Source organism: Natrix helvetica, assembly GCF_964273705.1.
Source record: "Natrix helvetica genome assembly, chromosome: 1".
Taxonomy (NCBI): Eukaryota; Metazoa; Chordata; class Lepidosauria; order Squamata; family Natricidae; genus Natrix; species Natrix helvetica.
Genome location: NC_138548.1, coordinates 106,179,780 through 106,192,129, shown reverse-complemented (window position 1 = coordinate 106,192,129; position 12,350 = coordinate 106,179,780). Strand labels below are relative to the sequence as shown.

Genomic DNA, 12,350 nt, shown 5'->3' with positions numbered 1-12,350 from the left:
TGGATATATATATATATATATATATATATATATATATATATATATATATATAGTGTGTGTGTGTGTGTGTGTGTGTGTGTGTGTGTGTGTGTGTGTGTGTGTGTTTGTGTTACAATCCCTGGTATGCCCAAATATGATAAGGAGGAGAGCCTGTGGCTTAGTAGCTAATACAACTGCCTAATATGTAATACAGCCCTGGATCGAATCCCAGTAAGGGTATGGCTAGCTGATGAGTGCTAAATAGCTTGAAATAGTTCTATACTAGTCTCCCTTTATTTATTTATCAGCACAAATACAACATATATATATATGTGTGTGTGTGTGTGTGTGTGTGTGTGTGTGTGTGTGTGTGTGTTCGTTCCAGAGTTATGCAGAGTTATGCTGGAATACCTTGAGCAATTTCAACCAAACTTGGTACACAGATGACTTACTCTCTGGAAAAAAATACTGTGGGGGTAAGACCCTCAAGGGTGTGTGTTCTATTACAATACAGCCTGTTGTGCTGATCCGGACATTTCCCCCCTATAAATAAATACCCAGACAACACCAGGTTATCAGCTAGTCAAACAATAAATAAACATGTTCCCTACATTTAATTTTAGTATTCGTCTAAATTGCATCTACAAATTGCAATTGGAGAGAGGGGGGGGAATTCATTCACATAGAATGTGTAATAGATAATCCTCTGGATTAGTATGCAGAGATCCTTCACTGTCTACCATCGCTTATCGTTTCAGAGTTTGCCTCACATGTAAAGCAAAAGCAGGTTTTATTTATTTGAAGTTCTGGAAATATTATTGTACCAACCATGAAACTATTATTTTATGAACCAGTAAAAATGCAGTAGAAGAAGGTACATTAAAAATTAATAATTACTCTGAAAACAGTAGTTATGACTCCTGACATTCAGAGATGATTAACCCATGATAAAATTAATAATGTTGTAGTAGCTTAAAAGAGCTACCAAGAGCTGTGAAGTTAACATTGCAATGGAAAATATTTCTGTTGAAGTATCAAATGTCAATATGCATGTGGAACCTTGATAACTATTTTAGTCACTGAAATTAGATTGAGTGCCAGTGGCTAATATAATCACCGTTCTTCTCCCCACAGCAGAATACAGCCATTATGCAAAACACTGAAAGGATGGTTATTTTTAGTCAACAAAAGAGTATCTCTTTACAAGGCTGTAAAATGTTTTGAAATTCTGGACTACTTAACAATTAGATATTTCCTGATCCTGAAAACCAGGTCATATAAAGCAAATTTCATAATGAATCATGATATAGAAGGCTCTGTGTGGTTCTGTTTTAGCCTGGTGTCTCTTGAGAGATGATCGACATGTTGCCTTATTTGAGGATAAATTGCCTCTGAAAAATATTGCTCTTGGACTAAGAATGGCTCAGTGCTTTGCTTTGACATTCTTGAATAGATTTGCCCAAAGTATAAAAGTTCATTTGGCCATGCGCTTTCTTTTCTGAATCCATATTAAGTATGTCTATAGACTCTCACATAACACAGCTGACACAAGTAGATCTGAGATATGCCTTGAAGAAGACAAAGTGAGAAAACTGAACCTTCAGTTTAGGTACATTCTGGCTGGTTCTCGGGGCAAGACGTGACATCTGAATCGTGGCAGGGAACACATTTTGTTAATACAAGTTGTAAACTGAGAAAATATTGCCTGGCCCTTCAATTTTCTGTTCCCAAGTAAAGAGTGTCTGTAGATGGATCGTGGCATTTGTCACAGCAATATAAACTATATAAGGAAAAGAGAAGTACAGCTTTTTAAAGTAAACAAATAAGCACAGACCCAGCTATATAAATATATGCCCTCTTACAACATCACATCCCCCCTCCCCCCGAAACTGTGTTCTTCTATTATGGTAATCCAATGTAGCTTGTCTATGAAATAATATACCTAGGAACTTTGCAATTACGGTACTCATCAATAATATTCTGGTCTATGAAACTAATAAAGAATGATACTAAGAATATACTAGTTCACATGCTGCGAAAACCAACCAACCAACCAACCACGGAGCATGTAATTTATGTGCACGAAAAAGATTGGGATCAGAGGAGCAACAACCATAGTATTATTCATCTAAATCTTTAATTGTAGCAAATTCTTACATTTTGTATTCTCTCTGATTAGGGTCTGTGTGATACAGTAGTGGAATTTAGAATGAGCAGACTAGAAAGACTGGTGCTGCCAGATCTAGGTGGATTTCATGCAAGGTCACAAAAGGTGATCACATGACCCTGGGGACATTGCAATCATCATAAATATGAGTCAGTTGCCAAGCATCTGAAATTTGATCACACGACCACGGGGATGCTGCAATAGTCCTAAAGGTGAAACAAACGGTCATAAGTCACTTTTTTGTCCATACCTTTCATCATGCTGGTTTAGATGTGTAATGCCCCAAGTCCAGGAACCCAAAACACAGCGCTTGCCACTTAGGAATCTCTGTTCTAGGGCTCCTAAAGGAGAAAAGCTGTTTTTGTTTTGCAGCAACTCTATGCCGCTCAGTTGGCCAGCATGCAGGTATCGCCTGGCACCAAGATGCCTTCCACGCCTCAGCCGCCAAATACGACAGGGACGCTCTCACCAACTGGGATGAAAAACGAAAAGAGAGGGACCAGCCCTGTAACTCAAATTAAGGTATTGATTTAGTTTGTTCTCTTGAATATTCTAACTGCATGCAGAGACCTCTTGATTCATTATCCTTTAGCACTGTTTCCCCTGACGTAAGGATACTGTATATAAGGATGAATCTATATTATTATAGAGCCATTGGGGTGCAGTGGTTAGAATGCAGTAGTGCAGGCTAATTCTGGTGACTGCCAGCAGTTCGATTCTCACCAGCTCATGGTTGACTCAGCCTTCCATCCTTCCGAGGCCGGTAAAATGAGGGCACAGATTGTTGGGGCATTATGCTGACCCTGTAAACCACTTAGAGAAGGCTGTAAAGCACTGTGAAGTCTAAGTGATTGCTGTTATACAGAAAGAGGCCATCTGGGTGAAACAAGGACACATTTTCCTCATTTTTAAAGGAACCACTACTGTTGATATTACTGAAAGATGTGTTTGTCCTGATAGAATATATAAAAATAATAATTTTATCAACAAGAATATCTCTTTATACTTTAATTTCACTAAACTATTGACTGGTCACTGCATGTTGTCATTATTGTTGTTTAAGTGCTTCCTTTTTGTCCATAATACATTCAGGATGTTAACAGTCATCTTCATAATCTATCATGCCTGAGAGCTGCGCTAGTTACCAGTTAGCTTCCAGGTGCAATTTAAGGTGCTGCTTATTGCTTATAACGTTTATTATAGGTGCTGCCTTAATCAATGGGATCTGGAGTGTGCCATTCCAGTTGATCTCACTAGCTGGGCTGAAACACATGAAGTCACATGGTCCCTTAAATAGCTTGACCCTATGCCGTGAAAGTCTTTATAGGCGATAACCAACAACTTGAACTGAATTCATGCAGTTCTCAAAATGGCAGGGATACATGAGCATACTGTGATTCGGCCATCACTTCATGCACCATGCAGTCTGGACCTGCTATAGCTTCTTAGTTGTGTTCAAATACAGCTTCATGTAGAGCACATTACAGTAGTCTCATTATGAGGTGATCCAAGGCATGAATGAAGAGCTTCCTAGTCACAGAAGCAGAACTACTATCACACCGAAAGTACCTGTACAAAAATCTTCTTGGTCACAGCTGCTACATGCTTTTTAAGAAATAGTTGTGAATCCAGAAGGACCCCCAGTTTGGATGCCAATCTCATATGGGAAAGTGTAATGCTATGAAGGATAAAGATCCCCCATTAAAAGGCCAGTTTGGTCTAATGGTTAAAGCACTAAGCTAGAAAGCAAGAGGCTGTGATTTTAAGTCCCATCTTAGCTATGAAAGCCAGCTGGGTGACCTTAGCCAGTCACTCTTTTTCAGTCCAATTCACCTCATAGTTGTTGTTGTGGGAAAAATAAAGAGGAGGAAGTAGGTATGTTGGATATATTTGCTGGTTTGACTTATTCGTACACATAATAAAAGCAATAATAAATAAATAAATAAATAAATAAATAAATAAATAAATAAATAAATAAATAAATAAATAAATAAATAAATAAATAAATAAATAATACATACATACATACATACATACATACATACATACATACATACATACATACATACATACATACTGCAACCAGAACTGGGGGGGGGGGCGACAAACAAAGCCATTTGGTTTTTACAAGAATTCTATTTTTTTAAAAGATCCTAAATGGATGTAATTTTATTTGTTTTGGGAACTAAGTTTCATTTGTACTATGTTACTTACATTGATTATTATAGATCTTGTATATTTTATTCTTATTTACAAATTCTGAGTTTGCGAGCTGCCCAGAACTGGTATTTGGTAACAGCATATAATCCCAATACATACATACAGTACGTACTTAGGCTCTAAATATTTTAAATCATTATAATCTTGTTCAAACAATTTAAAGAGGAAGGTCTTGTTTCCTTTCCTGAAAAAAGAAAGAATACAAAAGCAGCTCTTGAACAAGTCCATGATAAACTTGGATACAAAGAAGGGGAAAGCTCTCCCCCATGTTCCTGCTGACCCCATAAAAAGGAGTCATAGAGAGTGATCTTTTTCTGGAGATTGATGTTTGGATAACTTTATATCAAGAGAAGTGGTCCTTCAGATAGTTAGACTAGTAACTCAGGGATGGGATATCCTTGACAAATCAGGTTTCCCCAAACCTTCTAGGGCTGCAGAAAGTCAATGATGTCACTGGAAGGACTGGGCTGTACTGAAGTTTGGGACCTTTCTTCTCCCAATTTTTGAGGAGTTTAAGGATTGGAATAGGAATCATTGGTCCTATCTCCTTCCTTAAATCCTCCCATAAATATCCCAAAGTTTACTACCTTGTTTATAAAAATCATAGAGGCAGAATATAAATTACGGTAAATAAAGTTGCAGTAAATCAAGATTGGAGATTCTTTTTATGGTTAGAGATACAGTAGTTTGCCTTCTAGATGCCATGCATTGCTATTGTTGCCATTAAATCCCACATAAGAAGATTATAATGGCAATTGCTGGTCTTTTGAGAAAGTGTTGAGGGATTATAAATGGGACTTGGTGTCCTCAATCAGAATCCCTACCTGTCTTTAATTTAAAAAAGAAAAGAAAAAAAACTCTAGAAGAACAGATCTAAATACAATGCAATGGATAACTTTTGTTTTATTTCTCTGACTAACCAAGGAAAAGTTCCTTCATTTCGTTCAATATGTGGCTGTGCAAAGACCTTGAAGGTCTTCTAATCTAAACACCTGCATGAGCAGGAAACCCTATCTCATTCTGGACAAACAGCTGTCCAATGTCTCAACCATTCATTATATGATTTAGCCTCATCTTTGTTGCTTTTGTCTGCAAACTTTCTAGTCTCGGTATCTTTTTTGTATCATGGTGTGTATTCCAAGTATGGCCTCACTAGTGCAGTATAAAGTGGTACCATGATTTCTTGTGATCTTGATGCTATTCCTCTGTTGATGCAGTTTAGAACTACATTTGCTTTTTTTTGGCAGCTGCAGTACATTGGTGATTGATTGATACCTCTCACAGTTACTACTGTTGAGGCAGGTGCCACCTACTCTGTACCTATGCATTTGATTTTCCTGCCTAAGTATAGGGCCTTACTTTTGTCACCACTGATTTGCGTCTTGTTCAAGCACCTGGTGTTCAAGTCCATCAAGATCCTTCTAAATTTTGAGCCTGTCTTCCAAAGTGCTAGCCCCACTTTCTCGTTTGCAATTTGGATGAATTCTTCTAACCTCTCATCTAGATTATTTATGAAGATGTTGAAGAACACTGAGACCAAGACAGAATATTGAGCTACCCCACTGCATACTTCCCTTTATATAGATGAGTTTGAGGTTAATTGAGGTTCACTGGGCACAGTTAGTCAGCCATCTTTGGTGGTACTGTCTATCTCATATTGTAGTATCTTATCAAGAAGTAGGGTATGGTCTACTTTGGTCTACTTTGTCAAATGACTTACTGAAGTCTAAACATACTATATTTGGACTTTTAACTTTGTTCTGTCCTCCTGTACTCCTTTTATTATTCCCATCTAGGGGGATTCTTCTACATGCTCATGCTCATGATGGAGAATTTAGAAGCACAATATTTTTTGATATTAATAAAATTAGCTAATTATCTCCAATCTTCAGGTTTGAGTTGTCTATTTCCTTTGCATCAGCATCATAGTTTTTTACTATTTGCTTGATAAATGACATAAAGAAAAACAGAGAGATTGCTGAGTGGGTTTAAGTAAGTGATTTTGGAAAAGGTCGGTTATGTTTTCCTTTATGATATTTTGCTTACACTGTATATTATACACCAGTGGTCAGAAGTGGGACAGATAGGAGAAAAGCTTTAGGCTGTTTTCAGAAACTGCTGAAAAGTTATAAAAACCATCAATTCTATTGTACATTGCAAGTATTTAGTTTTGTTGAAGAGGGCTATAATCCTAGTATTTTTACCTGGAAATTAGTTTCATTAAACCCAATTTGCATTTGAACATGTATATTCTTCTTGCACTCTGCAAAAAATAATTTATCCTCATTTTACTTATATTGAAAAAAGTGCTTACATTGTTGGTTTTGTAAGGGTATGTGTGTTTGCTTGTGTAAAAAAATGCTCTTGTATTTTTTGCATAGAAAGGTTATTGTTTAATCTTCTATAAGGTGACTACAATCTTATTTATGTTTAGCTGCAGTAATTGGGCAAGACCCATTCTGAATAGATATGCAGAGAATAGATTTGTTCAAATAATTCCCTTGTTTAATTCTGCATAGACATGCAGGCAGTAGCACTCTTACTTATTTCTGAAGACAGACTTATTTGAAAGTCTGATTTGGTTGATCTTCCCAAAGGCCCATTTAGAGCCTGACAAACAAGCTACATAGTGAGTCTATTTGTTGGACAAAATTTATTGCTTGTATTGTATGAGAACCTGTCTCTGAAATAGCTATTTACCTGTATTGAATTCTGAAGTATTGTCATTTAGTTTTGCATATGTCTTCATTGTTCATGTGAAATGTACTTTCTGATTTGAGTGAGAATGAACAAAGAGTAAGCTGAAAAGTAAGCAGTAAAGATCTGGTCTTAGAGCATTAAACTATTTGTGCTACACAAGCTGCCCTAGATATCTCAAAGAAGGAGAAGTCAAGGCCACTTTCCTTATATTGTCAGGAAACAAAATGTTTCGGATCACTCCTGTATATTAGGAATGTATGTATATAAATGAATGCCCTTAGCTCTGTGCTAACATAACTACAAATATAAGAGGAGTATTTCTATTTCAAACAGTAAAGCAAAGTATTGCTTCATGATGCAGGATAGCCTGTATTTTCAATTCAATCAGAATAGAGCTGGAAGGGACCATAGAGTTTTCTAGTCCAACCCCCTGCTCGAGCAGGAGACTGTATACAATTTGAGACTACTAGCTGTCCAGTCTCTTCTTAAAAACCTCCAGTGATGAAATACCCACAACTTCTGAAGACAAGCTATTCCACTGATTAATTGTTCTCACTGTTAAGAAATGTCTCCATAATTTCAGGTTGCTTCTTTTCTTGGTTAATTTCCATCCATTGTTTCTTGTCTTACCGTCTGGTAGTTCGGAAAATAAGTTGACCCCCTCTTCTTTGTGGCAGCCCCTCAAATCCTGGAATATTGCTATCATATCACCCCTAGTCTTTTCCCCCCCTCTAGACTAGCCATACCCAGTTCCTGCAACCATTCTTCATATGTTTTAGTCTCCAGGCCTTTAATCATCCTAGGTTCTCTTCTCTGCATGTTTTCCAAAGTTTCAACATCTTTTTTTGTAATGTGGTGACCAAAACTGGTTGCAGTATTCCAAGTCTGGTCTTACTGAGGCCAGGTCTTTACAAGGCGATATTAATGTTTCACATGGTTTTGATTCTATGCCTCTCTTTATACAACCGAAGATTGTATTAGCCTTTTGGGCTGCGGCTGCTGCACACTGCTGGCTCATATTTAAATGATCATCCACTAGGACTCCAAGGTCCCTCACACAGTTTCTATTTTTTGAGCCAGGCTTTGTCTAATCTGTACTTGTACCTTTGGTTTTTCCTGCCTAGGTGTAAAACCTTACTTTTTGCCACATTAAAAGTAAAGTAAACCTATGAAGCTACTGTTTAAAAGAGATGAAAATATTTGCGTACAACTGACACATTTCATATGGAGCATGATTAGTAAAATCAAGTAAGCATGTTCTATGTTTCTGCCTGAATACCTTATGGGAATTGATTTGACTAGGTGAAATAACTGGGACAGTCTCCCTGCAGTGTCAGTTATAAGGATGGCATTGGCATAAAAGTTTTGCCACATTATTTTTCATCCAATATGACTGGTTGGTAAAATACTATATATTTTACTACCACAAACACTGAAGGGTGCAATTCCCTATATAACAATAAAACCAAACTATCATGAAAGTGCAGTGTTATAAAAATGGCTTAGTTCTGAATTGCCCTATTCAATAAATTTCCTGCTGTAAGATGTGCTGTGTGCAGTTTTGACAGCAAGAAGAATGCCAGTGATAAGATAATGGAGAGCATTATTGTATTCTTTCATATATTTTTCAGCTTTGAAGTCTTCAGTTCTGCCTGCTAAAATATAGATGATGCACCTTTCTATCCAGCATATCTCAGCTTTGGGCATACTTTAAATGAAAGAGCTGGGTTGCCAGGCTCTTTTCATTTTAATTACCGAAACTCAGTATTCTGCTATCCCAAAAATGCTGTGCCTGGCTGATTGCTAACAAGTTCAGTAGAGGGTACAAGCTCTCTGAAGAACAGCAAAAGACAGTATAGTAAAGAGGAACACTAGATGAAAAGAACAAATTCATTCTTGCATTTCCAGAAGTAGTAGCACAGATTTTTTTAATAGATTTTCCTCAAATTAATTTTGTCTCATTTCTTAATTATTGATTTATTGGATTTAAATCTGCCCTTTAAAAAAGCAACAAGAATATAAATTATAGGTAAGTGACAATGAAACCAAATACAGATAAAATCCCAATGTTAAGTAAAGCAAAATAAATGAACAATTATGTCCAATCGTTAACAGCTTGGCAGAAGAGATGTGCTTTTAGCACCTTCAAAATATTGGGGTTTTAAGGGCCAAATCCATCTCCTTAGGGAGTACATTCTTCATCTGGGAATCACCCAGGAAAAGCAACTTTCAAGCATATCAGATGGATATAATTCTAGCAGTGGACATACCTTCAGAGTTGTTCATCGAAGAGACCAGGAAGGTTTCTTATGATATGTGATCCTATACATTAAACAATAGTGAGTTGGCCTTAAGAAGTGAAGAAAAAAACTTAAGGTTGGCCAGCTTTGATACCCTTTAGTGTAAGAGGGGAAAGAGATAATCTCTCTCAGATTTTCAACATTATTTTATTCTGTGGCAATAAAGTAACATTCCTGATATCTCTTTCCTGAACTTGCATACATCAAAAGGCTGGCACAGAGTCAGGAGGACTTAGTGTTTAGGGTCTTGAAAGTCAGGGCCAATACCTTGTGTGGTCCAGTGGGCAACTGCGAGGTAATCATTTCTTTCCATATAGGATTGATATCATCCCTATAGTTGTTCTAGTCTAGCTGTCACATTTTGCACCAATGACAATTTCTGGGTGCTTTTCAAGAATGCTCCCACATACAGTACTTTGCAATAATAAAGGTGGTTGACACTCAAAGTATAGGTAATTGACATTAAATCTGGCTAACTCAGGAAGAGTCACAGCTGGAAAAGAGTTGACACAATCACCATTTATAAATTCAGGGACAGTTTGGGATCATTCCTAAGCTGCAAAACTGGCTCATTACTGAGGTTGGACAATATTGTACCGATTACTCTTCTGCATTAGAAGATAAGAAGATTAGAAGAGCCGAGTGTCATTGGCCTATTGATAACATCCAGTTCAAAAACTATTACACAGAAGTTACACAAACTGAGCTACTCTCTGCCATAATTTGAAAATCATGAATCTGAATATGTCAATATGAAATTCAGATTGATTTGTTTTTGTATAAGGTATACACATATGCATGCAGTACGTTAGAAACTGACATGTTAGCGTTTCTTCTTAAAAAGTTGATGAAAGCTGACCTTGTAATATCTATTTAATGACAGCCATATATCTAGTTATACACAGCTGGAGTATATGATTCATGATACAAAAATATTGCAAATTTTAAGTGAAACATCAGAAATATTCATGTGAATTTTGGGAATATGGCATGTTTTCTTTCTCATGGACAGACAGACAGATTAATTAAAAACACTCCACTCATAAATTATAGTTAAAGTGGCATACATGAACTAAAATAATTTTAAAATAAAAAAATAAATACTGTACAAACCAGACAACTAATAAATCACAGTAAAGACATAAACACAAGCTAGCTTTGTTTCAAGTTTTAGTACAGTAGCATCTTAAACCTCTTCTGGACCCTCTTCCCTATTTTTGACCTAATACATAAAAGTTAGTGCAAACATTCAGGATTAAAAGCAACTAATCAAGGGAATTTAAATAAGCAGCACTGAAGAACTATAACTGTTCATCCCTTCTTGTTTCTTTTGTTGTTGTTATTGTTATATATCATCAAATCAGTGTCAACTCTGAATGACCACATAGATAGACCTCTTCTGTGATGTTCTTCCTATCAGTAGCAACCATAGTTTACTAATTAGTAAGAACAAGATGTTATTTACTTCATTTGTACTAGTGTCTGCTGTTGTTGGTAGAGTAAAGATACAAACATTTCATCATCGGTTTGGCTTTGTGCCAGAAAATATGCTGTTACAACAATATTAAGCACATTGCTATTCTGCTAGACCTTTTGAAAGAAATGAAGAAAAATAATATTCTATTTAAATTAGATTTATTTATTAGATTTATGTGCTACCCGTCTTGTCTAGAAAAGTCTTTAATTGAAAAGTCTTTCATAAAACAGAGTGACAAGAGAATCATAGCTACAGTTTACGGAAATAAAACTAAAACAATTAAGTCATCCAATGTTCTTTTAAATGTTTTACCCTAACGCTTCCCCTCATTCATGTGCATATTAATAACATACATGCCATATTGTAGTTTAAGAAGTTTCCAGCAGACACAGTTAAACACTGCAACATTGCTGGTTAGATTTTTTTTTTTTAAATCATTCTTTGTGAATGCCCTGGGTTAATTTAGATCTCAGAAAACACATTAGGAAATTAAACAGTAATGCAAGCTAATTCAGATTTTAATTTGTCAAAAAGAACGATCTAGTCACATAGTTAATGTAAACAGAGGCACAGCACAGAAGAATTAATGAGGCTTTCCTTTCATTGAATCTTCAAGGAGTGTAGATAATTAGCTTCTTTTGTTATTATTGCAGGAAAATGCAGCATTGTCTGGAAGGTGTAAAATAGCTGTGGCTTCCTAAGTGATAATGTGCTTCATTTGTCTTCTTCTAATAATTATTTACATTAAACTCTTCTAGGATGATGCTGCACAGCCACTGAATCTTTCTGCTAGACCCAAGACAGCAGAACCTGTCAAATCCCCGACGTCGCCAACGCAGAGCCTCTTCCCTACGTGTAAAACAAGCCCTGTGAATGTGGGCAATAAAAGTGGAATCCCCAGTCCCATTGGCGCGACTCTGGGAAGAGGATCTTCTCTAGGTACTCAAAAAAGGAACAAATGTGGGTCATTTCAAATAGGGATGAGGAGTCTCTGGTCTTCTGTGGGTCTATGCATGTATGTATGTGTGTATGTGTGTGTGTATGTATGTATATGTATGTGTGTGTGTGTGTGTGTGTATGTATGTATGTATGTATGTATGTATTGCAAAACCAGGTATATTTATAAGGTGCTTGACATTTATTGCATGGAAACTCTGTCATTTTTATTAGGCCTTTGATTTTTATTTTATCTCAATAGATTTCCATGAGGGAAAGTAGTCTTTTCAATATAGCTTAAAGGGTAAATTAAAGTCATGCTCAGCTAGTCCACTGGAGCGGGTGGCTATATTAAATATAATAAATAGTCACAACAACTACAGAGAGTCGGTTCTTCACATCTGAGGCTGCAAATATGCTTCATATTGGGCATGGGCTTCTTTAAGGAGGTCATATTAAATCTATGGGGTCCTCTGTTTGGCTGAATCTTTTCCTGGGTTCATGCAGTAGCTACTAGTTCCCTGGAGACATTGGCAGCACCCCTATCCTCTTTCCAAATAACTCAAAGGCA

General features: G+C 36.5%; 1 protein-coding gene across 18 annotated transcripts in view; it reads left to right on the top strand.

Moving 5' to 3' along the window:
- The window catches only part of SOX6 (SRY-box transcription factor 6), a 489,348-nt gene that overhangs the window by 420,024 nt on the left and 56,974 nt on the right, over positions 1–12,350 (top strand). For all 18 annotated transcript variants that reach the window (XM_081937703.1, XM_081937696.1, XM_081937695.1 and 15 more), the window contains 2 exons: positions 2,519–2,668; positions 11,602–11,782. In XM_081937703.1, coding sequence (XP_081793829.1) covers positions 2,519–2,668; positions 11,602–11,782 — 331 coding nt within the window. The remainder of the gene's footprint in view (positions 1–2,518; positions 2,669–11,601; positions 11,783–12,350) is intronic.